This window comes from Xenopus laevis, chromosome 7L (genome assembly GCF_017654675.1).
Source record: "Xenopus laevis strain J_2021 chromosome 7L, Xenopus_laevis_v10.1, whole genome shotgun sequence".
Taxonomy (NCBI): Eukaryota; Metazoa; Chordata; class Amphibia; order Anura; family Pipidae; genus Xenopus; species Xenopus laevis.
In genome coordinates, this window is record NC_054383.1 from 62,311,210 (window position 1) to 62,338,561 (window position 27,352).

The 27,352-nt window shown below is 40.4% G+C and overlaps 1 protein-coding gene and 1 long non-coding RNA gene across 5 annotated transcripts in view; both read left to right on the forward strand.

The window, feature by feature from the left end:
• Window positions 1-2,805: 2,805 nt before the first annotated feature.
• LOC121395738 lies at window positions 2,806-9,255 on the forward strand. Its single transcript, XR_005962654.1, has 4 exons — window positions 2,806-3,697; window positions 3,999-4,081; window positions 4,384-4,466; window positions 9,133-9,255. It is a non-coding gene; the product is annotated as an uncharacterized LOC121395738 (long non-coding RNA).
• Window positions 9,256-15,954: 6,699 nt separating this feature from the next.
• capg.L (capping protein (actin filament), gelsolin-like L homeolog) overlaps window positions 15,955-27,352 on the forward strand; it is a 65,563-nt gene continuing 54,165 nt past the window's right edge. Inside the window, exons 1-7 of one of the 4 annotated variants that reach the window (XM_041569077.1) lie at window positions 15,955-16,038; window positions 17,431-17,620; window positions 20,649-20,686; window positions 21,844-21,898; window positions 22,073-22,102; window positions 26,765-26,934; window positions 27,118-27,272. In XM_041569077.1, coding sequence (XP_041425011.1) covers window positions 22,080-22,102; window positions 26,765-26,934; window positions 27,118-27,272 — 348 coding nt within the window. In that variant the 5' untranslated portion in view covers window positions 15,955-16,038; window positions 17,431-17,620; window positions 20,649-20,686; window positions 21,844-21,898; window positions 22,073-22,079. Of the gene's footprint in view, window positions 16,039-17,430; window positions 17,621-20,648; window positions 20,687-21,715; window positions 21,899-22,072; window positions 22,103-26,764; window positions 26,935-27,117; window positions 27,273-27,352 lie in introns of those variants that run through there. The other 3 variants (XM_041569080.1, XM_018225566.2, XM_041569079.1) reach the window with 3 other exon arrangements.

A 27,352-nucleotide genomic window follows, 5' to 3' on the forward strand; every position in this document is an offset into this window, starting at 1 on the left:
TTAATTATTTGCCTTTTTCTTCTAAGTTCTGACTCTTTGCAGCTTTTAAATGTGGGTCACTGAACCCAACTAAAAAGCAAATACTATGTCAGGCTACAAATGTATTGTTAGTCATTGCTACTTTTTTCTATTTAGGCCTCTCCTATTTATATTCCAGTCTCTTATTTAAATCAATGCATGATTGCTAGGGGAATAATGTTACTTCTAATAGTGAATAATTAGCAAATATAGTGTGATTTAATATCAAAATTTATTTAAAAAATCAATGTATTTGAGTGTTACAGTAGTCAATTTATCAATTTCGGCGCCGTCGCGACGAAATTCGGCGCGCGTCATAGCAAAACTAGGTTTGCGTTTGCGTGTGCGCATGCGTGCACATGTGTGCGCGCGTCGTGCACACGTGTGTCATGCCCCGCCCTTGCTTACAGTTGTAGGAGTGCAGTTTGAAAATGGCAGGACCTGGCATGATGAGCGAGGAACAGCTGCGGTACTTCGTCAGGTACCCGCACCGGGAGGGATACGACAATATCCCTCCTGGTGTGAGAGGTATCCAGGCACTCCCGTAAGCATTATGGAGAGGCTGAGGCGCAGGCTGTGGAGGGAGTTCCGCATGCGCTTAAGTCTGCGGGAGCTCCAGAGGATTTGGAGTGATTTAAAAAGGCGCCACAGCGCATTTGTTGAAGAGCTGCGCGTGGAGGTTGAAGGTAGAGTTATTTAAAAAGAAAACATCTTACAATGATTTGCTATTTTATAGCAAAAATGTATTTAAGTGAATACTGTAATTAGGATTGGAACAGTTGACTTTGACTGACTGTCATAATTGCAGACAAGTTAGATAACAAGTAAATGAACTGTCAAATGGAGATTATTTAAACAGATTATAATAGATTTATTTAAACGGAATACATGGGTTTCCCTTCTTAACTACAATAAAGCCACTTGATTCCTATTTATTTTGGTATTTTGGAGCAAATGTGTATTTGTTTAGGCCTGTGGTAAGGCTAATAAGATTTTTACTTCACATGAAGGTAGATTTATTTAAACGGAATAAATTGGTTTCCCTTCTTAACTACAATAAAGCCACTTGATCAGGCTCGGATCTGTGGAAAGGCCACCAAGGCCCGGGCCTAGGGCTGGAGGATTTTAGGGTGGCGGCATGCTGCCCAACCACACCCATATTGGTTCAGAAACACTGGGGATGCACAGGAGATACAAAAGTTTCCCATGCAGCAATCCCCATTGCTCCTGTCCAGATGATAAAAATTTGCCCGAATAAAGGGGAGGGGACAGGGGCAACGAATGGCAGTGGGCCTAGGGGTGCCTACTATGTAAATCTGGCCCTGTACTTGATTCCTATATATTTTGGTATTTTGGAGCAAATGTGTATTTGTTTAGGCCTGTGGCAAGGCTAATAAGAATTTTACTTCACATAAAGATAGATTTATTTAAATGGAATAAATAGGTTTCCCTTCTTAACTACAATAAAGCCACTTGATTCCTATTTATTTTGGAGCAAATGTGTATTTGTTTAGGCCTGTGGCAAGGCTAATAAGAATTTTACTTCACATAAAGGTAGATTTATTTAAACGGAATAAATAGGTTTCCCTTCTTAACTACAATAAAGCCACTTGATTCCTATTTATTTTGCTATTTTGGAGCAAATGTGTATTTGTTTAGGCCTGTGGCAAGGCTAATAAGAATTTTACTTCACATAAAGATAGATTTATTTAAATGGAATAAATAGGTTTCCCTTCTTAACTACAATAAAGCCACTTGATTCCTATTTATTTTGGAGCAAATGTGTATTTGTTTAGGCCTGTGGCAAGGCTAATAAGAATTTTACTTCACATAAAGGTAGATTTATTTAAACGGAATAAATAGGTTTCCCTTCTTAACTACAATAAAGCCACTTGATTCCTATTTATTTTGCTATTTTGGAGCAAATGTGTATTTGTTTAGGCCTGTGGCAAGGCTAATAAGAATTTTACTTCAAATAAAGGTAGATTTATTTAAACAGAATAAATAGGTTTCCCTTCTTAACTACAATAAAGCCACTTGATTCCTATTTATTTTGGAGCAAATGTGTATTTGTTTAGGCCTGTGGCAAGGCTAATAAGAATTTTACTTCACATAAAGGTAGATTTATTTAAACAGAATAAATAGGTTTCCCTTCTTAACTACAATAAAGTTAATTTTCCTGTAGTTACAACATGACACCTTATCCTGTATAATTCATACTGTACAAATGCAATTGCTGTGTTACTAAAACTGAAATTCATTCATTGCCAGCTGAGTGGATCCAGGATGATCCTGAATCTGATGATGGGGATAATGCACCACCACCACCTGACCAGGCAGCACCACCACCTGACCAGGCAGCACTGCCACCACCTGACCAGGCAGCACCGCCACCACCTGAGCAGGCAGCACTGCCACCTGTCCAGGCACCACCACCTCACCGGGCAGCACCACTACCCGAACGGGTGGCGGCACCACTACCGGACCAGGCACTACCACCTAACCAGGGGCTCAGTGTAGGCACTCAGACTGGGAATGCCTACTATGACCACACTGAGCTCCTGGTCACCCTGGTCCACCAGGTCAATGCCATCAGGCAGGATCTGGGAGAGGTCAGGGAGATTGTGGAGTTCTAATAACACAACGATGACTATTCTTAATTGGAGTCATTAAAATTACATTACATAGTATTTCAGAATCATTACAATTACATGATGTAAATATAAGGTTCATTCACATAAACATATGGTTTATTCATTTTTATCTGCACACAAGCAGCTATTCGTCAGTGCCATCCTTTCTTTGCTACATGCAGAATTTGGGTGCATTTCTCAAAGGTTAAAACTGCAAACTTCTATGGAGAACTGCACCCAATTCTGCATGTAGCAAAGAAAGGATGGCACTGATGAATAGCTGCTTGTGTGCAATTTCAAGGAATATATAGTTTGTGGGGGGTATTTCACAGGTAAGGGGGTGTTTAGACTGGAAAACTGCAAAGTGTACACTTAGAGGGCAGCCCCAAATGTATCTATTTCCCCTGTTTTAGGGTGTTTGGTGACCGTATCTTTAGGTGTACCCTTGCATGTGTGGTATGCAAGGGTATATGGTTTGTGGGGGGGTATTTTGGGAGAAGTTGCTGATCGATTTTTAGTAGGTTTTTTTCCGTTGTCATGTCAATTTTGGAGAGAAATCTAACTTTAGCCTGAAATAAGGGGAAAAAAAAGCCAAATCACAAACTTCTATGGAGCACTTCGCCCCAATTTCTGCATGTAGGAAAGCATGGATGGTACCCCTGAATAGCTGCAGTAGTGCACTTTCTATGGAATATATGGTTTGTGGGGGTATTTCACAGGTAAGGGGGTGTCTAGGCTGCAAGGTGTTCACTCAGAGCGTAGCTCCAAATTTTCCAACTGAAATTGCCTTTGTGTTTTGGCCCTGTTTTGGGGTGTTTGGAGGCCGCGTCTCTGGGTGCACCCCTGCATGGTATCGTTTTGTTCAGGACAAGTTGCAGATTGATATTTAGTAGGCTTTTTGTAGTTTTCAAGGCTATTTTGGGGAGAAATCTAACTTTGTCTCCCTTTTTTTGTTTATTTCAGGCTTGACTGTAAACTTCTTCGGAGTGCTGCGCCCGCAATTCTCCACATATGAAGGAAAGGTTGGCGCCGATGAATAGCTGCAGGTATGTACTTTCTAGGAATATATGGTTTGTGAGGGTATTTCACTGGTAAGGGGGTGTTTAGGCTGGGAAACTGCAAGGTGTGCACTTAGAGCGCAGCCCTAAATTTTCCAGCTGAAATTGCCTTTGTGTATTGGCCCTGTTTTGGGGTGTTTGGAGGCCACGTCTCTAGGTGCACCCCTGCATGTGTGGTATCGTTTTGTTAAGGACAAGTTGCAGATTGATATTTAGTAGGTTTTTTGTAGTTTTCAAGGCTATTTTGGGGAGAAATCGAACTTTGTCTCCATTTTTTTGTTTATTTCAGGCTAAACCGTAAAATTCTTCAGAGTGCTGCGTCCGCAATTCTCCGCGTATGAAGGAAAGGATGGTGCCGATGAATAGCTGCAGGTGTGTACTTTCTAGGAATTTATGGTTTGTGGGGGGTATTTTACAGGTAAAGGGGTGTTTAGGCTGGGAAACTGCAAGGTGTGCACTTAGAGCGCAGCCCTAAATTTTGCAGCTGAAATTGCCTTTCTGCATTTGCCCTGTTTTGGGGTGTTTGGAGGCTGCTTCTCTAGGTGCACCTCTGCATGTGTGGTATCGTTTTGTTCAGGACAAGTTGCAGATTGATATTTAGTAGGTTTTTTGTAGTTTTCAAGGCTATTTTGGGGAGAAATCTCACTTTGTCTCCATTTTTTTGTTTATTTCAGGCTAAACCGTAAAATTCTTCAGAGTGCTGCGCCCACAATTCTCCACGTATGAAGGAAAGGATGGCGCTGATGAATAGCTGCAGGTGTGCACTTTCTAGGAATATATGGTTTGTGGTGGGGTATTTTACAGGTTAAGGGGTGTTTAGGCTGGGAAACTTTGACGTAGTTGGCCAGCTTAAATATATTGCAATATATGGACAAACAATCCCTGTTTTGTTTAAAGGGTAAGGCATTTTTTAGTAGCAGTATGCACAAAATGTCGCTGTCTTAAATATATTGATAATGGGTTGAGCGCAGAGGACACTTGTATTTGACTATATGTATTTTGTGGTCACAGCCTCATTTGCACCCCCGCCTAATGGTTTTAAAAAATAGTGGTGAGCACAACTTTCCCTTGTTTGTTATAGTTTATACAGGAGCAGTGACCAGCTCCATGTTGTAGCTCCCACCCTTCCCAGCTATAGTCAGGTGATCCCACCGGTGTCTAATAAAAGGGCAGCCAAGTATTATTATTATTATTATTAACATGTATTTATATAGCGCCAACATATTGCGTAGCACTGTAACGTAAATGTGATTAAACAACTACATCACATGAATTACATACATAGAATATATGGAGTAACAAACATCACAATCAATACAGGTACAAAAAGGTGAGGAAGGCTCTATGCATAGGCATACAGTCTAAAGGGAAGGGAGTAATACACAAGGTGTGGGAGTGGGCAAGATCGAATTAAGTGGGTGAGAAATGTGGTATTGTATGTGGTGTTGCGTTTGGTAGTTAAGCAGAGTGAGGGTAGGCTTCTCGAAAGAAGTACGTTTTCAGAGATTTCTTGAAAGCAGAAAGGTTGGGAGAAAGTCGGACAGACCGTGGGAGAGCGTTCCAGATGAGGGGTGCAGCCCTTGCAAAGTCTTGAATGCGAGCATGTGAGGTGGTAATGAGAGAAGAGTTGAGTAGCAGGTCAGTAGAGGAGCGTAGTAAGCGAGTGGGTGAGTATATAGAGATGAGTTCAGAGATGTAGGGTGGGGCAGAGTTATGAAGTGCTTTGAAAGTCAGTGTCATTAATTTGAATTTGATTCTGAAAGGTAATGGAAGCCAGTGCAGGGATTGACAGAATGGCGAGGCAGAGGAGGAGCGGTTGCTGAGGTGTTTGAGCCTCGCAGCAGTGTTCATTATGGACTGGAGAGGTGACAGTCTCTGGAGGGGGAGGCCAATTAAAAGAGAGTTACAGTAGTCTAGATGCGATATGATGAGAGAGTGAATTAGAATTTTGGCAGCGTCTTGGGTGATAAATGATCGTATTTTGGATATGTTCCTTAGGTGGAAGTGACATGATTTAATAAGTGACTGGATATGAGGAGTGAATGACAGGGCAGAATCTAGGATAACCCCAAGGCACCGGGCCTGAGGAGAGGGGGGTGATAGTGGAATTGTAAACTATGATAGATACTTCGGGGATGCTACTGGTGTTAGTTGGAGGAAAGAGAACCATTTCGGTTTTAGGGAGGTTTAATTTAAGGTAGCGTTGCGACATCCAGGTAGAGATAGTGGACAGGCAGGAGGAGACGCGAGTTAGGAGTTCTGGGTTGAGATCAGGAGATGAGAGATAGATCTGAGTATCGTCAGCATAGAGGTGGTAGTGGAAACCATACGAATTTATTAATTTGCCAAGGGAGGAAGTACAGAGGGAGAATAGTAATGGTCCCAGGACAGAGCCTTGAGGAACTCCAACAGAAAGAGGTAGGGGAGAAGATGATACTCCATTGTAGGAGACACTGAAGGAACGATTGGTGATGTAAGAAGAGAACCAGGACAGGGCTGTGTCACGAAGGCCAAGTGACTGGAGGGACTGGAGGAGGAGAGGGTGATCTACAGTGTCAAATGCGGCTGAGAGATCAAGCAGTATTAGTAGTGAGAAATGATTGTTGGCTTTAGCGGTTAAAAGGTCATTAGTTAGTCGAGTCAGGGCAGTTTCCGTGGAGTGTTGTGGCTTAAAACCAGATTGTAGGGGGTCCAGCAGGTTATTGTCAGAGAGGAATGAGGTTAGTCGGTTGTAGACTAGGTGCTCAAGTAGTTTAGAGATGAAAGGTAGCAGAGAGATAGGTCGGAGGTTGTCAAGATTGGAGGGATCAAGAGAGGGTTTTTTCAGAATGGGGGTGACAAGAGCATGTTTTAGTTGAGAAGGAAACAGTCCAGTTGAGAGCGAAAGATTAAATAAAGGTGAGTTAAGGCTTTGATTAGACAAGGATTGGTATTGCGGAGAAGTTTTGAGGGAATTGGATCAAGCGGGCAGGTGGTAAGGTGAGAAGAGGCCAGAAGCTTTGAGACTTCCTCATCAGTGACAGGGGTGAATGAGCACAGGAGAGACTGGGGAGTGTGGAGGGAGGGTGGTGGAAGTCTAGGGGGGTTGAGTAGTGTAATGTCCCTTCTGATAGTGTCAATTTTGTTTTTGAAGTGCTCAGCAATATCTTGAGCAGAGACAGATGTGCATGGAGGGGGTGGAGAAGGGGAAAGGAGAGTGTTAAAGGTGGAGAAAAGTTGTGCTGGTTTTTTAGAAAGGGAGTTAATGAGTGAAGTAAAGTATGTTTGTTTGGCTTGGAAGAGGCTGGTGTTAAAGGAGCGCAGGGCAGATTTGTAGCTCCAAAAGTCTGATTCTGAACGAGATTTGCGCCAGCGACGCTCAAGAGCATGTGAGTGTCTTTGGAGCGCTTTTGTATGAGCAGTATGCCAAGGTTGAAGTGGTTTGGGTCTAGAACGTTTAGTTTTTATAGGAGCAAGCTCATTTAGGGCAGTGGTGAGAGTACTATAGTAGACAGAGGTAGCCACATTAGGACATGAGATGGCTGAGATATTAGAGTGAAGAGAGTCAAAGGAAGAAGAGAGATGTGACACATCTACAGCTTGCAAGTCACGGTAAGTACGTGTTTGGGGAATAGCAGGGGGTAAGGAGGGAGTTAGTGAGAGTTGAAATGTGAGCATATTGTGATCAGAGAGGGGAAATGGTGAGTTAGTAAAATTGGTGGTTGAACAGAGTCTGGTAAATATGAGATCCAGAGCATTACCATTGGAGTGAGAGGGGGAGTCTGAGCACAAAGATAAGCCTAGGGAGGAGGTTAGTGAAAGAAGTTTAGAGACAGAAGAGTTGTTAATGTTGTTAACGGGTATATTAAAGTCAGCTAATATGATGGATGGGATGTTAGATGAAAGAAAGTAAGGAAGCCAGGCAGCAAAGTTGTCCAGAAATTGTTCAGTTGGTCCCGGTGGTCGATATATAACAGCAATGCAGAGAGAAACAGGAGAAAAGAGCCTAATGCAGTGAGCCTCAAATGAGGAGAATGATAAAGAGGGAACAGGTGGAAGAACTTTAGAAGTACAGCGGGGAGAGAGAAGCAAACCTACCCCACCTCCAGGTCTGTTACCATGTCTGAGAGTATGATTAAGGTGTAGGCCCCCATAGGACAGGGCAGCAGGTGAGGCGGTGTCAGTAGGAGAAAGCCAGGTTTCAGTTAGTGCGAGTAGGTTAAAGGAATTTGCAATGAAATGGTCATGTGAGTTCAGACAGATCTGGCATTCCAGAGAGCACATGAAAGATTAACTGGGTTTTTGGGTATAGGAGAAAGAGTTCTGTACTGTTTGAATTTGCTCCGGAGAGAAGGAGCTCGTGGCCGTGTTATAACTGGGATGGGGTAAGGGCCAGGGTTTGGGGAAATATCCCCAGCTGCCAGCAATAGGAAGGAAAGATAGACTAAGTGTGAGTGGGATTTATAAGTCCTTAGTTTGTATGAAAAAGAGGAGTTTTGTGGAATAGCTAAACAGAGTACTTTATAAACTTCATGTATGGAGGTTTACTTTGAAAGCAGCAAGTAAGTTGCAGGTAAAACCTAGTCCCTTTGTAAAATGTATAATGAAGCAATAGAATTCTTAATGAATCAGATAAAATTGAGCATAGGACTGGCCAGATATGGGATGACTTTGACGTAGTTGGCCAGCTTAAATATATTGCAATATATGGACAAACAATTCCTGTTTTGTTTAAAGGGTAAGGTATTTTTTAGTAGCAGTATGCACAAAATGTCGCTGTCTTAAATATATTGATAATGCAGAGGACTCTTGTATTTGACTATATGTATTTTGTGGTCACAGCCTCATTGCACCCCCGCCTAATGGTTTTAAAAAATAGTGATGAGCACAACTTTCCCTTGTTTGTTATAGTTTATACAGGAGCTGCGACCAGCTCCATGTTGTAGCTCCCACCCTTCCCAGCTATAGTCAAGTGATCCCACTAGCAGTATGCACAAAATGTCGCTGTCTTAAATATATTGATAATGGGTTGAGTGCAGAGGACTCTTGTATTTGACTTTAGGCTGGGAAACTGCAAGGTGTGCACCTAGAGCGCAGCCCCAAATTTTCCAGCTGAAATTGCCTTTGTGTATTGGCCCTGTTTTTGGGTGTTTGAAGGCTGCGTCTCTAGGTGCAACCCTGCATGTGGGGTATCGTTTTGTTCAGGACAAGTTGCAGATTGATATTTAGTGCTGCGCCCGCAATTCTCCCCGTTTCAAGGAAAGGATGGTGCCGATGGACAGCTGCAGGTGTGTACTTTCTAGGAATATATGGTTTGTGGGGGGTATTTCACAGGTAAGGGGGGGTTCACAAGTTGAAGATTGATATTTAGTAGGTTTTTTGTAGTTTTCAAGGCTATTTTGGGGAGAAATCGAACTTTATCTCCATTTTTGTGTTTATTTCAGGCTAAACTGTAAACTTCTTCAGAGTGCTGCGCCCGCAATTCTCTGCGTATGAAGGAAAGGATGGCGCCGATGAATAGCTACAGGTGTATACTTTCTAGGAATATATGGTTTGTGGGGTGTATTTCACAGGTAAGGGGGTGTTTAGGCTGGGAAACTGCAAGGTGTGCACTTAGAGCGCAGCCCTAAATTTTCCAGCTGAAATTGCCTTTCTGCATTGGCCCTGTTTTGGGGTGTTTGGAGGCCGCGTCTCTAGGTGCACCCCTGCATGTGTGGTATCGTTTTGTTCAGGACAAGTTGAAGATTGATATTTAGTAGTTTTTTGTAGTTTTCAAGGCTATTTTGGGGAAAAATCTTACTTTGTCTCCATTTTTTGTTTATTTCAGGCTAAACTGCAATTCTCTAGGTGCACCCCTGCATGTGTGGTATCGTTTTGTTCAGGACAAGTTGAAGATTGATATTTAGTAGTTTTTTGTAGTTTTCAAGGCTATTTTGGGGAGAAATCTTACTTTGTCTCCATTTTTTGTTTATTTCAGGCTAAACTGCAATTCTCCATGTATGTAGGAAATGGCACCGATGAATAGCCGCAGGTGTGCACTTTCTAGGAATATACACCTAGAGCGCAGCCCCAAATTTTCTAGTTGAAATTGCCTTTGTGTATTGGCCCTGTTTTGGGTGTTTGGAGACCACGTCTCTAGGTGCACCCCTGCATGTGGGGTATCGTTTTGTTCAGGACAATTTTTTCTTTCTTATCTGGCTTCATTGAAAATTTTTATTGGAGATTTTTTTCTCAAATTGACTTTTTACTTTGTGACTGTGATAGTGTTTCAGAAAAAAATAAAAAACTTGAAAAATATTGTTGAGTTTTATGGTGGTTTGTGTGATGGTGACTACATTTACAGCAAAAACTACACCACAACTAAAAACCTAAAAGTATGCGGTTTCTAAAAATACCTAATTTATGGGGGGTTTTCACTTCTTTCATTAGATATACCACGTTAACAGGGAGATACAATTATCTATTTTGTTTTGAGGTGAAATTGTACAAAATGCTGTTTCATTATTGGGGTGTCCTGTGGACAAGAAAAGTGGGATACCAGGGCTTTTACAAACAGTATTTTTTATCGGCATATGTAAGATATCTTGGGGAAAAAAGACACAAAATATATACCCTTTTTTCTTTATTTCACTTTTTTTTTTTTTTACATATTTCACTCAAAATTTTTGTTACACCTCCAGAACAAGTACAAATTTTTTAAAAGCAATGAGTTCAAATTGTCTGAAAACTGCTTGGCAGTAGATGTTCACTTTTAACAAATTGGCTGGCAGTGAAAGGGTTAAGAGGGGCTTGGATGATTTCTTTGACAGGCATAATATCATGATACTAAAATCTACAGTTAGTATAGATCAGGGGTGCCCAAGAGGTAGATCTACCAGTAGACCATTAGTTAATGATCAGTAGATCACAAGACACTGTCAACAAACAGCCTGTCTATATCACCCTCCTATTTCATTCTTTTCATTCAGATATTTATCATGTTAAGGATACATAAGAAATAATTGCTTGTTAAATATAACAAGATACATTTTCCTATAAATCAATATGTAATAATATTTTCCATAGTACAGAATGCTAACAATGATTTTATGGATGTAGATCATAATGGGAGAAAATTACTAAAAGTAGACCTCACATTAGTTAAGTATGGGCACTTGGAGGGCTTGGACTTGATGATCTTTTTTCAACCCAGTTTAACTATGTAACTATGATTAGACGTTTTGTCTTCATCTCAAGCCCAGTTTGGACAATCAATTCTTTTTTCAGCCTGGTCGGCTAAGTAAACTTGCATGGTTGTTTCCTTTTTGTTTAGATTGCTTGGGTATAACCAATCAATTCCTTTCATGTTGTTGAGGGATAGCCAGTAAAAGAATTTTCTTTTCCTGGCCATCCTCCACATCAACATGCCCCGTGTTGTGCCTTTAGAATTTGGTAGGCAGGAGTGAGACAGGAAGGGGTGGGTTTTATGGGTTAGAATATTTAACAATTTCTTCTGTCAGGGCTGGGAAGCTGCAGGAGATTAACCCATCAGTTTATTTAGGAGGATGGCAAGGAAAATAAAATTCTGGTAAGTATGATATTAGTTTTTTCTTTTCTGTAACATGTTCAGCTACTACCTTCCTAGATACACAGTATGTTACATTCTTACTTACTAGAGGTTCAACAAAGGGCACTGATTCTGAAACTGTTAATAAGCATTTGCCACAGGTGTTTGATACAGGAACAAACTTTCATAAGTCACCACCAGCTTGCAAATCAGACTAGCACAGAGTAGCCACAAAGCTTCCTGGCACACCCAGGAAGGCAATCTGTATGCAAGCTGCACATCTGCAGTCTTACATGAAGGGTCGGGGACATATAGTATAAGCATGAAGTTTTAAATGGTCTAAAACAACCTTCTACCTTAAACAACTAAATAAAGACAAAAAGATACCCCTTAAAACAAAAGAAGGAACCATTCAGTGTAATTGCAAGTCCAAATGGCATGCCATGTCCCCTTTGCTAGAAATTCAGCCCAACTGTTTGTTCCGGTTTAGTCAAAGGAGTAATCACCCCTGACTTTACAGTTCTCAGCACACAACAGTATTGATGCCATGTCACAAGCAAGCCCTTCCAGTTCCAAATGTACAGACATTGTCTGCTGTGCCAATGGCTTGGCCTCAATCTCTAACTCTTTTCTTCTTTAGCAAAACACTACAATGTGCATGAGATGTAACAACAAAGCAGAAGCAAAGTTTTCTGACCCCCATGTCCAGCCAGAATTATTTCTCTATACACCTGACTGTCTACTCCTAATAGAAGGTGTTGGTCTGCTATTGTTCAAAGCTAATTTACTCTTACTAAGGGTAAACATTGTACATAATTTATACAGTATAGCATGGGCAGCAGGGCATATTTTAGAGGGGGGATAAAGTAGGAAAATGTGGCTCACCTTGAAAGCTCACTGTTTAAAGACCATACCCATTCTAAAGTGAAGCTTTTTTTGCTCATTTAATGGAGATTATTTTGCATTTAATACTTCAATTTAGCTAAAGGTCTATCACCTGTCTAGGCAGAAGCTGACCACTAGACACTTAAAAAGGGGGGTTTTGGCAGCACTCCAACATTATTTTTGCTAAGATGTATGGCCATTGCCCCAAAATCCATCTATGCGTTTTTTGCAATTGTGTAAATGCCAGTTATAACCACATCTGCCTGTAGCAAGTGTAATCATAGTGCTCCTGCTTCACTGCCAGACATGTCTACTTCACTACATTCACTTTGCAGTGCAGCTCTTATTATTCCTATACTGGAACACTAGGACAAATATTTCCCCAGGTAACAAGTTTATGTAATTTTGCTTGATATGGTCAACCTATATTGTGGAATCTTGACTGGAGTGGTGCCACTGATAAGTATTTTACAGGCAGCATAGTAGCACAGTGGTTAGCATTGCTGCCTTGCAGTGCTTAGGTTACTTCTGGGTCCTTAGTTTTCCCTCCACACTGATGAATATAATGTATAATCTCTGAAATGCTCTACTGAGTACATTATCGGTTTATGTATGGTAGCATTGCCTCATCTGTTCCTATGATGACATGATGGCTGTGGGTTATTTGTGGTTCTTTTAATATGTAGTTTATTATATACTATTCTTTAGAATTCATTGCCAAATGTTTTCAGGATTCCAGCATTGTATACATTTAAATGTTGCTTTGCCTATTTTTTTTTGTTTTTTTTTTATATTATTTTTTCTAATTATAACAACTGTTGTTTACTATGATGCCACAAAGTTAGATTACCAACAATTCGCATTGGGGAAGGGAAATTTTAAGAGGGGAAATTTGTCTTAAGAAAAGGTCAGTGTGCTGTTTAGAAATGTAAACTTCAATAAACCAAATTTCTATTCTGTTTGTATTAGTCCCACTAATTCTCTATTCTTAGGGGCAGATTTATAAAAGGTCGATATGTAAGTGGGTTTTCTGATGGAATACATTTTTGCCTTTTTACAATTGAGTGAGCAATCCTTATCCTTGTGTACTTCGACTAGGGAATAGTCCAAATTCGATTCGAATTTGAAAAAAATTAAAATTCGAATATCGAACGTTATCATGTACTGTCTCTTTAAAAATTCGACTTCGACCATTCGCCAACTAAAACCTGCTGAATTGAGTGGACTCTGAAAAATCAAAGTTTTTCTTGGGAAAAAGTCGAATTCGATGGAATGTGAAAGCCCTTCAATTCGTAAGCTCCGAATACGGCCGAATACTGACCTATTAGAGCAGAAATGGACCTATTCGACCAAAAAAAACTTTGACTTAATTTCGGTTGGTCTTTTTGAATTCGAATTTCAAAGTTTTTTCAATTCGAAATTCGATAAACATGCCCCTTATTGATATAGATACTAAAAAACTTCGGGGCTGATTTATTAAATTTGAGATGCTGACAAAACGTGACTTTTTACACGAAAAAAGTCACACAACAGCAACAATCACATTGTTTAATCCATTTTCAATAAGGCAAAATAAATAAATAAATAAATAAAGTTATTAGAGACAATTGCCATTGGCCTCTATTGAACGTCATCAGCTTTTACTTTTACTTGGCTTGGGTTTTTCTTTAATGAATAAAGACTATTTGTGTTTGTTTTTAGAATTGGGAGAAACCGTAAACTTGTTTTTTTTATAAATATGTTTTTAGAATTGTGAGAAACCGTAAACTTGTTTGTTAATAAATAGGCACCATATACTATTTGGATAACATTACAATTCGTCATAAATAACAATGTTGTTGCAGTAAATTAGTGCAGTGGTTAACACTGCTGCCTTGTAGTGCTGGGATCCTAGGTCTATGCTGTAAAACCATTTTATACTGGGGAATGAGGCTCTTATAGTCTCAACCCCCTCTAGCCTTAAGCATAAATTGGGGGGTGGTGTATTGCATATAATTGAAAAGTATGGGCACTCGTTTGTTTACCTTTACCATCAGCTAGTTGACTGAACCTTAAACAATATAACGCCTGTTTGCCTCCAGCATGTACAACTCACACAACATATATAGCAAAAGACACTTTATTTATTATATTTAAAACCTCACACCATAAAATAAAGAAAATACATTGTATAAAATAAATTAATTTATGTTTTAAACAGAAATGCCTGATTCCACAGATTGAAAGAAAACCATGATAGTCTAACTCTGTTCGTAGGGACTAGTATGCGCAGGCTATGCAGTTATAGACAGTGAGTAGAGAGGGTGAATGTGAGCAGTGCAGTGACATCAATGAACTGCAGAAATGAATATGAAAGAGATTGCTGTGCCTCAGGCATATATATACCTGTACCTGCACACTTTAAGATGACCCGACATTCAGCTGCATCCCTCCAGTTTCTTGTCATAGAGTCTGTTGCCCCCCCACGGGACTCTTACAACTCCAGAAAAGAGAAAAGAGAGTACGACCTATATGCTTTCACTTAATATGAACTATATGGTCAGTTATGGTGGAATTTAGAGAGATAAGGGATTGGGACACAGTTATATGGACACACAACCTTGCATTTCTTGCAGATTGTTTGGGATTTCACATGTCAATTGTATTTGGTTAGGTCTTTTAACCTGTAACTAATCTTTATGAGGCGATGCATGCCTAGATATATACGAAATACTGTTTAACATACTAAAGTGAATTGATCTGTAACACAAGGGAACTGATTTGCATAATGATGAGAGGGGTGTGTACTACCTATGCTTTAAAATAGGTTGTGATGTCATAGCAATCATTAATGCTTGAGAAAGAAGCGGGAGCTTTGAAACGTTGCATGTTTGCTGTTACCTGTTGGTAAAGAACTTTTTTATTTGCACAAAGTTGTCTTGACTTTTTTGTTGGTTATATAATTTGTCCACAATGTGGACTAAGTCATGGACTAAGGGTGAGCTCCACTCCATTTTGTACGGAAATATAAATATATTTTTTGAGTTTTGAAGCTTTTACCCATGTCCCAACCCACCCCTATACCGAGTACCCAGGCGGATACTTTTGCCTATACTGAAGTGGAGGCAGCAAGTATAGCCACTTTGGCTAGGGGGTCAAGAGAATTCCTACATACTGCACATCCAGAGGCAGGGAGCCGGGATTTGGAACGGATTACCAAGAGGTCAGTAGCCTTAGAATTACATGGCTGTACTTTGGCTGAATATTAACGACTTAAACGCATCCCAAGGGGACTGAGAGTACATTTGAGACCTACACTGTTCTCGGAGAATGTGGAGTTTTGCAAGAAATTTGAAGGGATATTGAATAAATGTTCCTTAGATATAATTACACTTACCATTGAATATATCCAGAAGGAACTGGCAACCGTGTCGGAACAGGTGCATACGCTAGAGACACAGCTGTTGCAATCGGGCAATCAGGAGGAGTTCACCGCCCTCAAAGCCCAGATAGAATCTTCGATACAACGATTCCGCCTTGAGACGGAGGAGCGTAAGAGAGACAAATTCTTGCGCGACGCAGAGGATTACGTCAACGGACGAGTTTACCGGTGGACGCCGGGACGCCCCAATGTGTCTGCAATTCCTTTCCGCGGTAGACAGGTTCAGGCTCACTCTGCTTGCGGGACGCGACGGAAGAAGTATCGGGGATCCGGTCCACACAGCTCTGGTGATTCACAGTCGCAGCAGGCTACGGATTCCTCCGTGTCTATATCTTCTTCTTTTTTAGGCGAAGACAGCGCCCTTTCAAGCAGCGGGGAGCGTGGGGGAGATGGCACAGAGGTGAATATAGCTGCAGCGGTCAAAGCACGACCGGCACGGGTGACCGGAAAGACCAAGTACAAGAAGTGACAACGCTGGTGATCAATATTTCCAAAAAGGTACTGACAACTTCTGAACTGGGGGTTTTACAGAGGGGCTTATCCTTTTGTCCTTCAACTAAATTAGATACCTTTTCATTGGATATTGATTTGCAATGGTTCTATAGACTGTTGCGACTTAAGGTTCCATTTAAGGATCGGGTGATAGAACCAACAATACGGAACACTGAATCCTTATCCTTAGAACAATTTTCCCTACGGAAGAAAAGTAGATATCTTCCCCCTACTTCATTTCATCCAGTAGAGTCAGTTATTAATTTTATTTCCAGGGATATTAACCGATTGATGCAGGATACCAATGATCTGAGGACAATGAGGTTTAATAACAACATGTCTAAAGATGACCGTGAATCTCTACATACACTAATGGGGGATAAGTCTGTTGTGTACAAACCTGCAGATAAAGGTGGCGCTTTTGTCATTCTGGATAAGGAATATTATGTACAGGAGATTATGGGTCAATTGAATGATGGGCATACATACACACGCCTGGATGGGGATCCCACGAACCGTTTTGTAGAGATGATCTCAGAGGTTTTGTCTAGATATGTACAGCTGGGGGTCATTGACGATGGAGTAAAAGACTTTCTCACACAAGAGTTTCCATGTATCCCGGTGTTTTACACCTTACCAAAGGTTCATAAGAATTGCAGTCCCCACCAGGTCGTCCTATAGTGGCTGGTGTGAATTCTGTCTTTGCTCCATTGTCAATTTTTCTAGACAAGGTATTGGCCCCGTTTGTACCTCTAGGTAATTCCTACATTAGGGACACTTCACATTTTATTAGGGCAATTCCTAACCTGGATTTGGGTGATGAGCCAATACTACTGGCAGCATTTGATGTATGTAGCTTGTATACAGCAATACCCCATGCCCTAGGAATTAAGGCTGTACATAGTACACTCAAACATTCGGAATACAATCTGACACAGGTGAGTTTCTTTATGGAACTCCTGACATTTATCTTACATAATAACTATTTCCTATTTCAGGACACATTCTTCCTCCAACTACAAGGGGCAGCTATGGGATCCAACGTCGCCCCTACTTATGCCAACATCTTCATGAATCAATTTGAGACAGAACACCTGTATCCACATTTACTATTTAACACACATTGTGTACAATTGTGGCGCTACATAGATGATCTGTTGGTGTTGTGGAGGGGTGACGTTGGGTCCCTTCTACAATTTAAAACATATTTGGATGAAGTATTCCCAGTATAAAATTTACACTGGAATACAGTGAGGAGAGTATCACGTTTCTTGACACAAGGGTCTATCGGAAAGGAAACTCGCTATATACGGACCTACACGTTAAATCCACTGATCACAACAATTTGTTGCGTTATGACAGTGCACATCCGAGGGCTAACATTTCCTCTCGTCCTAGGTCACAGCTCTTACAAGTTAAGCGAATAGTTACAGAGGAGGATAAACTTGCATTACGATTGGATGAGATGTCTTCTAAATTCAATCAGAGAGGATACTCTAAGGAGATGCTTGCACAAGAAGTGGAAAGGGTTAATGCATTGGATCGGGTTTCTACTATACAGAACAAGGCACAGAAACCTAAACAACAGGTCCGTATACCTTTCGTGCATACATACCATCCATATGCACGAAAGTTTCATCGCATTATACATAAACATTGGCCCTTACTAGGAAAGCATATCCCGATGTTCCAGAGTTTCAGGTACCTCCACTCCTTTCCTATAAGCACCCTCGCAGCTTGAGGGATAGATTAGTGAAGGCAGATCTGGACACCACACGTAACGATCCGCAGAGCGTTCTGGCACCCCTGAGAAATGGTATGCACAATTGTGGTAGGTGAAATCAGTGTTCAAGCGTTATACGCACGGACACGTTTACACATCCATATTCAGGGAAAAAGTTTTCCATACAAGGCCACTACACATGCAACTCTGAATATGTGGTACCGTATATACTCGTGTATAAGCCGACCCGTGTATAAGCCGAGGTACCTAATTTACCTAAGAAAACTGGAAAAATGTATTGACTCGTGTATAAGCCTAGGGGCCCCATGTCAGATTTCAAAATGTGAATGTGACCCGGCCGCAACAATTGGGGGACACTGGGCAGGTACCTGTTACTGTCTGTGACTGACTGTGTCGCCGCCCGGATTTCATGTTTGCTTCCCTCTGCCACCCCCATTTCATGTTTGCTTCCCTCTGCCACTTCCCCCCCCTGCCCTCCCCATCTGTCGCTCTCCCCACCCCGTCGCTCTCCCCACCCCGGCACTCACGTCTGCTGCTCTTCCCTCTGTCCTTCCCTCTGTCACAGTAAAACGTGACCCGGCCCCAGCAGGACTGCCTGTGACTGCCTGTGTCGCCGCCCGGAGCAGGTCCAGGAGCTCCGGGCGGCGCGTCCTTCCCTGCCGGCGTTCGCTTTCAAAATGGCGGCGCCCATGGCCGCCACGTGGGTAGCGGCCGGCGCCGCTACCCACGTGGCGGCCATGGGCGCCGCCATTTTGAAAGCGAACGCCGGCAGGGAAGGACGCGCCGCCCGGAGCTCCTGGACCTGCTCCGGGCGGCGACACAGGCAGTCACAGGCAGTCCTGCTGGGGCCGCGGAAAGGTATGACCCGCGTATAAGCCGAGTTTGAGTTTTTCAGCACATTTTGGGTGCTGAAAAACTCGGCTTATACGCGAGTATATACGGTATATATGCTTAAGTGCCCGTGTGGGTTGGCATATATTGGAGAAACAATACAACCCATACGTGATAGAATTAGCCAGCATAAGTCCACGATTAGGAAGGAGGTTGTGAAGCTACCTGTACCTGCACACTTTAAGATGGCCCGACATTCAGCTGCATCCCTCAGGTTTCTTGTCATAGAGTCTGTTGACCCCCCACGTCGGGGGCGACAGACTCTTACAACTCCAGAAAAGAGAAAAATTTTGGATACATACATTACAGACTATGCACCCGAGAGGACTCAATAAAGAGTACGACCTATATGCTTTCACTTAATATGAACTATATGGTCAGTTATGGTGGAATTTAGAGAGATAAGGGATTGAGACACAGTTATATGGACACACAACCTTGCATTTCTTGCAGATTGTTTGGGATTTCACATGTCAATTGTATTTGGTTAGGTCTTTTAACCTGTAGCTAATCTTTATGAGGCGATGCATGCCTAGATATATACGAAATACTGTTTAACATACTAAAGTGAATTGATCTGTAACACAAGGGAACTGATTTGCATAATGATGAGAGGGGTGTGTACTACCTATGCTTTAAAATAGGTTGTGATGTCATAGCAATCATTAATGCTTGAGAAAGAAGCGGGAGCTTTGAAACGTTGCATGTTTGCTGTTACCTGTTGGTAAAGAACCTTTTTATTTGCACAAAGTTGTCTTGACTTTTTGTGGGTTTTATATATATATATATATATATATATATATATATATATATATATATATATATATATATATATATATATATATATATATATGTATATATATATGTGTGTGTGTGTGAAGCAGGTTATATATCGACAGCTCAGATTTTAAAATTAGTTTATAAACGGATGTTTTAATTAAAAAAATGGTTTCATGTTTAATTTTTTATTAATATTATTATACAACTTTTTATGTCTGGGTGACATACACAATAATACACAGTTTTAGTTTTTGAGGACTTGGTATAGTATATTGTGAGTTGGTCCCTAAGCTCAGTAACTGACAACAGCACAAAGCATATGCAGTGAATCAGCAAGAAAGAAGACGGGGAGCTACTGGGTCATCTTTGGAGGTACAGATATTTACTGCTAAAGGACTGTTGTTGCCTTGGGCTGATACAGAAGCCTAAAACAAAATGTACACAAAATCTAGCCAACTTTAGTAAAGGTTCAGTTCTATTTTAAAGAATGTCTAGGAGTGATTCTGCATGGTGTAGTTTGCATTAATTTTCTGTTTTTAGCAAACGAAAACAGTTGTAGGGACCACAAATCATAATATTTTTTAAAATTAGGTTAACAATAGCATTCTGTAGCGTAGGGTAGCCCAAATGCAGAACAGACTCCAAGGTTCTGGTCACAGCCCACTCTTCTGCCTATAGCAGCCGCCTTTGGCTTCGGGTGGAGCCTTCCACGACTCAGATGCCACCAGGTCTTATTGTGGGAGAACCAGGGAGAAAGTTCTCAGAGCGAGCATGGGAACTGAATGTGTATGAAAGGGATGGGGGGAGCAGGCAGCGTAGACAGGAACAGGCCTGGTCAAACTAATTGGGCAAAACGGTACCGAATCAGAGAGCAGGGACAAGGTTGAGGTCACAGGCAAAGTAATAAACAGATCAGAAGCGCAGCACCTAATCAGAAACCGAAGAATAGTCAAACACAGGCTGGGGTCAGTTCAGAAAGCGGATTGGCAAGGTCAGGGACAGGCAAGAATCAAAAACTGAATATCAGACTAGAAACACACCCTGGAACTTTGGAAGGAACCTTTATGTTGGGCAATCAAAATTAGGTAAGGAGCCCATTAAATATTTGAACTTCCCGCCACCCATAATGACGTCATGCTTCTGGACCCAAATAAATAGATGTTCTGATGCGTGTGCTAAATCGTGTCTTTTTCTCTTGCAGTCCAAATTAAGCCCTCATTACTGTTCCTGGATCATCTGGTATTTGATTTTTACCTTTTGTTTTGATTCTGCTCTTTGTTGCTTGTCACAACCTCTGCCTGGAATTCGAATATCATTCTGTGAACCACTTGATGGCTTTCCTTTTGTCTGCAGTTCAATTATGACCCATGGTCTCTGCTTCTTTGTGCTCTGTCATTGCTGTTTCACAGGTCTCCCAAGTGATGCTGGACCCCTGCAGGTGTCACCAAGTCGGGGTCCCAAAACAGCATCAGTGAAAACCAGTATTTAGTGTGTGGCCACACTGTAGATATCAAAACAGCTATTCAACTCCCTTCAGATCCTAATTAAAATTTATTTTAATTTTGAACTTTTTAAGTTGTTTTGTCTTCCCATAGTACTAGTATTTATGAGCAGGAACACACACATTTGTATATGTGATTTTTCTGTGCCATTTTACAGCATAATGCTGGACCAAGTGATCTTTAATCAGTCATAATCTCTGTTGTTTAATTCATACACTGGATAATGTAAATTGTTTCCAACCAATGAAAATGGGGAGTCTGCCATTTCTGAGGAAAGCTTTAGTCAAAAGCTATTGTAGCTGAAGGGACTAATAAATAAATCACATGCTGAAATCTATCTCTGTAACTTCCTGTTTTTACCCACTTAGTAATTATTCCTGTTTCTCATTTAGTTGCTGCTGCTTCTAACCTCTGGTGCAACTTATAACATTCACTCTATACCTATGTGTTGTTTTATCCTCATACTGTGTGCTGAATAATTGTCATAGGGAACATAAACTATAAATTCCAACAGAGCAAGGAATGATGTGAATAACGTGAGAGAGCTATAGAACATGTTGGCACTCTATAAATCAATAATAATTTACTGTTTTATTCAAATGCAAAATAACATCTTTAAAAAATGAATAAATAAAGAATAATTGTTGGTTTCTTATTTGACTCACTTCTTCCGAGCACTGCAGTGAGGGAGGGGCTGTAGTATTGTATTGTGGTATTGTATTACCTATTGCTCTCTCTTTTGGCAGAGGCATGAAAGGTTTTTATTTCCTGTGTCTGTTTATTTCACCATCTGCCCCTTTTCTTCTATTTCACTTCTGTTATTGTGTCATACTTTGTGCCTCTAATTTCCCAATCAGATACCGCAGACCTCTGTGACATTCTGGTCTCCCACAGGTGTGTTCTGAATTGTGCAGTCAACGGGGGAATAGCGAAGAATAAAAACGATAAGGTGAGAGAAGGTGATATGATGGGAAAGGCAGGGTGGTGGGATAATACGGGGGGGGGAGGAATCGTCATGGTGAGCTACAATAGAGTGGGAACAGGAATAAAGGGTAAAGGTATACCTTGGCAGTTTTGGGTTTACATTGTGACAGTCCTTTTTTCTCTCTTTTTTTTTTAACAGATTAAAAATGTACGGAGCTCAAAGTTCAAAGTAAGGAGGAGTGCAAGAAACTAGTATGCCAAATATATCTCAGAATAACAAATATTTGGTTTAACTAGGGGCTCTGTTGCTGTTAATGACAATATCACATCTTAATATTGCTTGATGTCAAAGGGGCTGGGGAATGTATTCCTACAACAACTGGAGGGCTGCAGTGCACATCCATAATTTAAATACTTTTTTTAGTTTGAGTTCATTATATTATCAAGTTGGGGAGTGTAGCAAAATATGTAGCAAGAAATGCAGCCTTACACCAAGCCTAAGGCTGTATTTCTGCTCAGTTCTACTGAACTTCAAATATATGTTATTTTCTTTAAAGGGGTAGTTCACCTGCAAATTAACATTTACTATGATGTTACTTACAGTGATGAGAGAATATGTAACTAGTTTTTATTTTTTGTGCTCTTTAAATTATTTAGCATTTTGTTCTCCAGTTTGAAATTTCATCTGGTTGCTAGGCTGCAGTTTACCATAGCAACCAGGTAGTGGTTTGAATGAGAGACTGGAAGATAAATATAGGAAATATGCCTTCTTCTTCTTCTGGGGTGACCGTAAAATGAAGCGACACGAGTGCCATCCTGCTGGTGATTTCTCATTATAGCCGGCGGGAAGGTAGGGGAAGGCAGATCGGGGGGATTGTTGCCCCGATCTAATCTGGCTGAATCTGCAGGTGTGCCCTTACCCGAAGTGTCTTCAAGTAAAGCTCTCCTAACTGCTAATAGATCCAAAGGAAGGGAAAAAAACTCAGATAAAGATTCTCATCTTTGACTCAGAGGGGAAGTAAATTCCATTCTTAAGGTGGCCATACACTATTAAGCGAGGTCGCCAAACGAGGGAATCCTAAACCGATTGCCCACTAATGGCAGGGCGATTTCAGGTTAAACCACACTTTCGGCCCTGGGGCCAAACAATTGCATTACAATGATGCGAATGGACGCAGGCTGGTCGCAGGACTGCATCAACTAGCCGATGCGGTCCTAGATCGAAGAAAAAAAATCAAACTTGCCTGATCGATATGTGCCCGATTTGTGGTCTGATATCGATCGGGGGGACTGATACTGCCAGCTTTAATCTGCCTGTATATGGCCACCTTAACTCCAAGAGGGCAATTTGACCAGTCCCTAGAGGAATGTAGTCAAATTGCCCTTTGTGCCCTGTGTGCTACTGCAGTAACATGAATGCAAACTGTCTGACATTGTGCACAAAGGATGAATTCCAACCTAAAAATGCATACAGGCAATTTTGGTATGATAAGGGCTGAACAAGTAGGTATTACCACTGCTTTTTCTAGAAAAATGGCTATTTGACATTAGCCTTAGACTTAAGTTGACTTTGGTTTTTCTCACTTTCTAAAAAGGCATCCAACTTTTTCTTGAAACTATGTAATGTATTTGTCAGTACAACCACTTCAGGGAGAGGGCTGGAAAAACAATGAGGTGCAGGAACTTTCTGAAGTACCCCAGCTACAATTTGCATTTTAGCCACTGGGGAAGTATTTGGAGGGGGTAAATTGCCCGTGCTACAGGAGATTATTTGCTGGGCAACTAATCTCCTCTTTTGTCATTGCCTTTAAGCACAAGAGACCAAAACACTGTATATTCTTTATTATAATTGTTATGATTATGGATGGCCCACTGTGCCATGTTCTCTTTTGTTTAACTTTCCCAAAATTTTCTCCCAACAATAGTCTCTCCTTGTTGTACTATCTCCTCCCCAGCCACTTTAATAAAAGGGCAATAAAAGGGCACATTTACAATATAAATTCATTATCAATTTTCAGTGGCTTCAAAAGTATTTCTAAATAACTGCTACAGTTAATGCGGTCTCTGCAGTATCTGTCCCTTTATATTCTGTGCTCTGCTAATTCTTACTCTGACAAGGAAAACTCCTAAATAAACTAAATAACAGAAAGAAAACTGTTCTGCATAGCAATTACGTTTACAAATAATTTGCTACAGAGCTCCTGTGTAAGGTTGCCACCTTTTCTAGAAAAAAAATACCGGCCTTCCTATATATTTATCTTTTTTCCCTATTAATAACATTGGGATCAACCATTATTTTTACTGGCCAGGCCGGTAAAATACCAGCCAGGTGGCAACGCTACTCCTGTGTAAGAAAGAAATTTTAAATGCAACATGTTTGTTTTATTTTCCATCTTTATCTTAATATTGTGTGTTATTGCAATTGTATGGCAATGGCATGGCAAAACAAGTTGCCTGTGCAGGATGAGGAAGCCCACCAGCTGGATCTTTGACCAGGGCCCACCATGGCCTTAAAATAGCCTTGATTGGCTGGTATAGTTCAGGAAACACAGATACAAGTCATCAATAAACAAATTAAATTAAAGTGAACCCAGTACAAAACCCTACTACTTCAAATAGAAATGTATTGACAACCGCACTCTATACATGATCATTCAGCTAGTTCTATCCATGTACAAACAGCATTACCAAAATGAACAGACCTTAGTTTAAAAATACAAACATTAATTCTGCACTGTGTCAAAAGCTGTGGCCATAAAAAGCAATACGTTGTTTAATATGATCTGTCCCTTATAAAGACATGCTAAACACTAGTAATACAATTTTCCATAATATAGTCTTGAATATGATTACTCAACCTTTTTATACTTTGCCACAACCGATATGAGACGTACAGGTGTATAATTGCTAGTTTGAGAACTTAAGATCTTAATTAATTTTTAAAGATTGCAGTTACAATTTCATACCAGACATGCCATCCTTGCAACAGGACAAACTGGCGATCTGGGTGGCAGATGAAATTCAGAATAGAGTTCAAAGAAGAGCAACTAAGCTGTGACTGGTCCAATTGCCATCTTGGAAACAGGAAAGCATTTTTATACAATGAGATCTGTGATGTTATGGAATTCTCTCCCTGAATTGGCTGTACTTGCAGATACATTAGATCAGGGGTCCCCAACCTTTTTTATCCGTGAGCCACATTCAAATGTAAAAAAGAGTTAGGGAGCAACACAAGCATGAAAATCCATTGGGGTGCCAAATAAGGGCTATGACTGGCTATTTGGTAGCCCCTATGTGGACTGGCAGCCTACAGTAGGCTCTACTTGGCAGTGTACTTAGTTTTTATGCAAGTAAAACATGCCTCCAAGCCTGGAATTCAAAAATAAGCCCTTGCTTTGAGGACAAGGAGAGCAACATCCAAGGGGTTGGAGAGCAACCTGTTGCTCACGAGCTACTAGTTGTGGATCACTGCATTAGATAGTTTCAAGGAGGAATAGGATGGTTTTTTAAAAAGCAAGTGAGAAAATATAGGGTTATTTAAAACATGATCCAGTGACTGGTCCAATTGTCATCTTGGAGACAGGAAAGAATTTTTTCCTCCTCTTTTGAGAGGCTTCAAAAGGTGTTTTTTTTTTTTTGATTGCCTCTGCATCAACTCACAAGTAAGGCAGGTTTTTATATAGTCATAAAGTGGGTTATTTATCAAAGGTCGAATGTTAGAGATTTTTTAGCTCGAATGAACTCAAAACTTAAATGGAAAAAAATTGATTCAGTGAGTTCAGGGTTAACAACCAGAAAACTCAAATTATTCGACTTTTTGGCAAAAAACCCCAGAATCACTCTAATTGATCGAGTTTTCGGGCAATGTTACTATATAAGTATTACATTTTCATTCAGGAGTGTCTTCTCTGATTGACTTCACAGTGATAATCCTACACAGTAATTCTAGAAGTGGCAATATCAATCTTGGTCTAATGTTCAGTTCATTAGAGATTATTGTTTTTCTATTTTTCTATTTTTTTTACACGTCACTTCACAGCTAAAAGGTTTTATAATATTTTAATAATTGGCCTTGTTTTGGTAAACTGGTGTGTAAAAAGCATCCCTGAAAATACCTTCAGCACTTTATTTATTTTTTTATCTACTGTTACTAGGTCCCTTTGTTTGTGATTGCCAGTCCTGCAAATGCAGCAACATGATAATTGAGTCCCCTTTTGTTTAAAGGGGCTGTTCACTTTCCAACACTTTTTTTCAGTTCAGTTAGTTTCAAATAGTTCACCAGAAATAAAGACTTTTCTCAATTACTTTCTACTTTCTATTTGTGACTGTTTTTATAATATTGATGTGTAAACTTAAATTTTTTACCTTCTTATGTCTTTCTAAAGCAGCTATGTGAGGCGGGTCTCTGGCTTTGTAACTGTCTTAAATCGATACATTTAGTTGATACATTTTCTATCTACTGAGCTGAATCCCCGAGTTTCATTAAAAGCAGCTGGTAGAATTCATACAATTGCTGTTAATAATCCAAAAATACTGCTGAGAATGTATCAACAACTGTAGCAAATTGTAACAGTTCAGAATCTGTGCCTGAATTATTGAGCTGCCAGACTGAAACACCAGAGACAATATTAAACTTTAAATTTACATTTTTTGATAAACTGTAATAAGAAAAGATGAAAAGCAATTAAAAAAAGTCTTTATTTCTGGTGACAATCTGAAAAAAAAAGTGTTTGGAAGGTGAACAACCCTTTTAATAAAATCGCTATTCAGTCTGGCCTTGTGGAATATTTACTTCTGCCTTATTTTACCTTACTTATTTATCCATTTTACTATGCATTATAAAACTTATTACATTTCATTTATGTCCCATTTTTCTTTCTCTACATCACAGAGATTTACTGTTCCCTTCTTTTGTTGGTGACCCCGGACTTCATGTTTTCCGCATTGAAAAGATGAAACTGATCTCTTTATCTTCTGAAAGTCATGGAGTTTTTCATTCTGGAGATACTTATCTCTTGGTTTTCAACTCATCTGAGAGTAATAGCATCTTTGTCTGGAATGGTGAGATGAAGGAAAGATAAATGTGGCTCTACAGAGAAGGAAAGAGAGAAAATAAGAATGTTTGAGAAATAAAACAAAACTTAAGAAAATAGTAAATTCAAAGATCAAAGTTTCAACCTTTTCTTCACCTTTAACTCAGATCTCTGGGACCTTAAGTTCTGATACAAACTCTTCTCTCCTCAGGAAGCAATACTTCTGTGGATGAGAGGGCAGCTGGTGCCATTTATAGTTTCCAGTTGCATAAGCACCTTCATGAAAAACCAATTCAAAACCAAGAAACACAGGGAAACGAAAGTACTGAATTTATGTCACTCTTCCCTCTTGGTGTTACATATCTGGTAAGTCTAAAACTCAAGTCAGCTACCCTGGCAATGGCCTCTCTACATAAATCCATCAGTGGATGTTGTCTTTTAGGGTA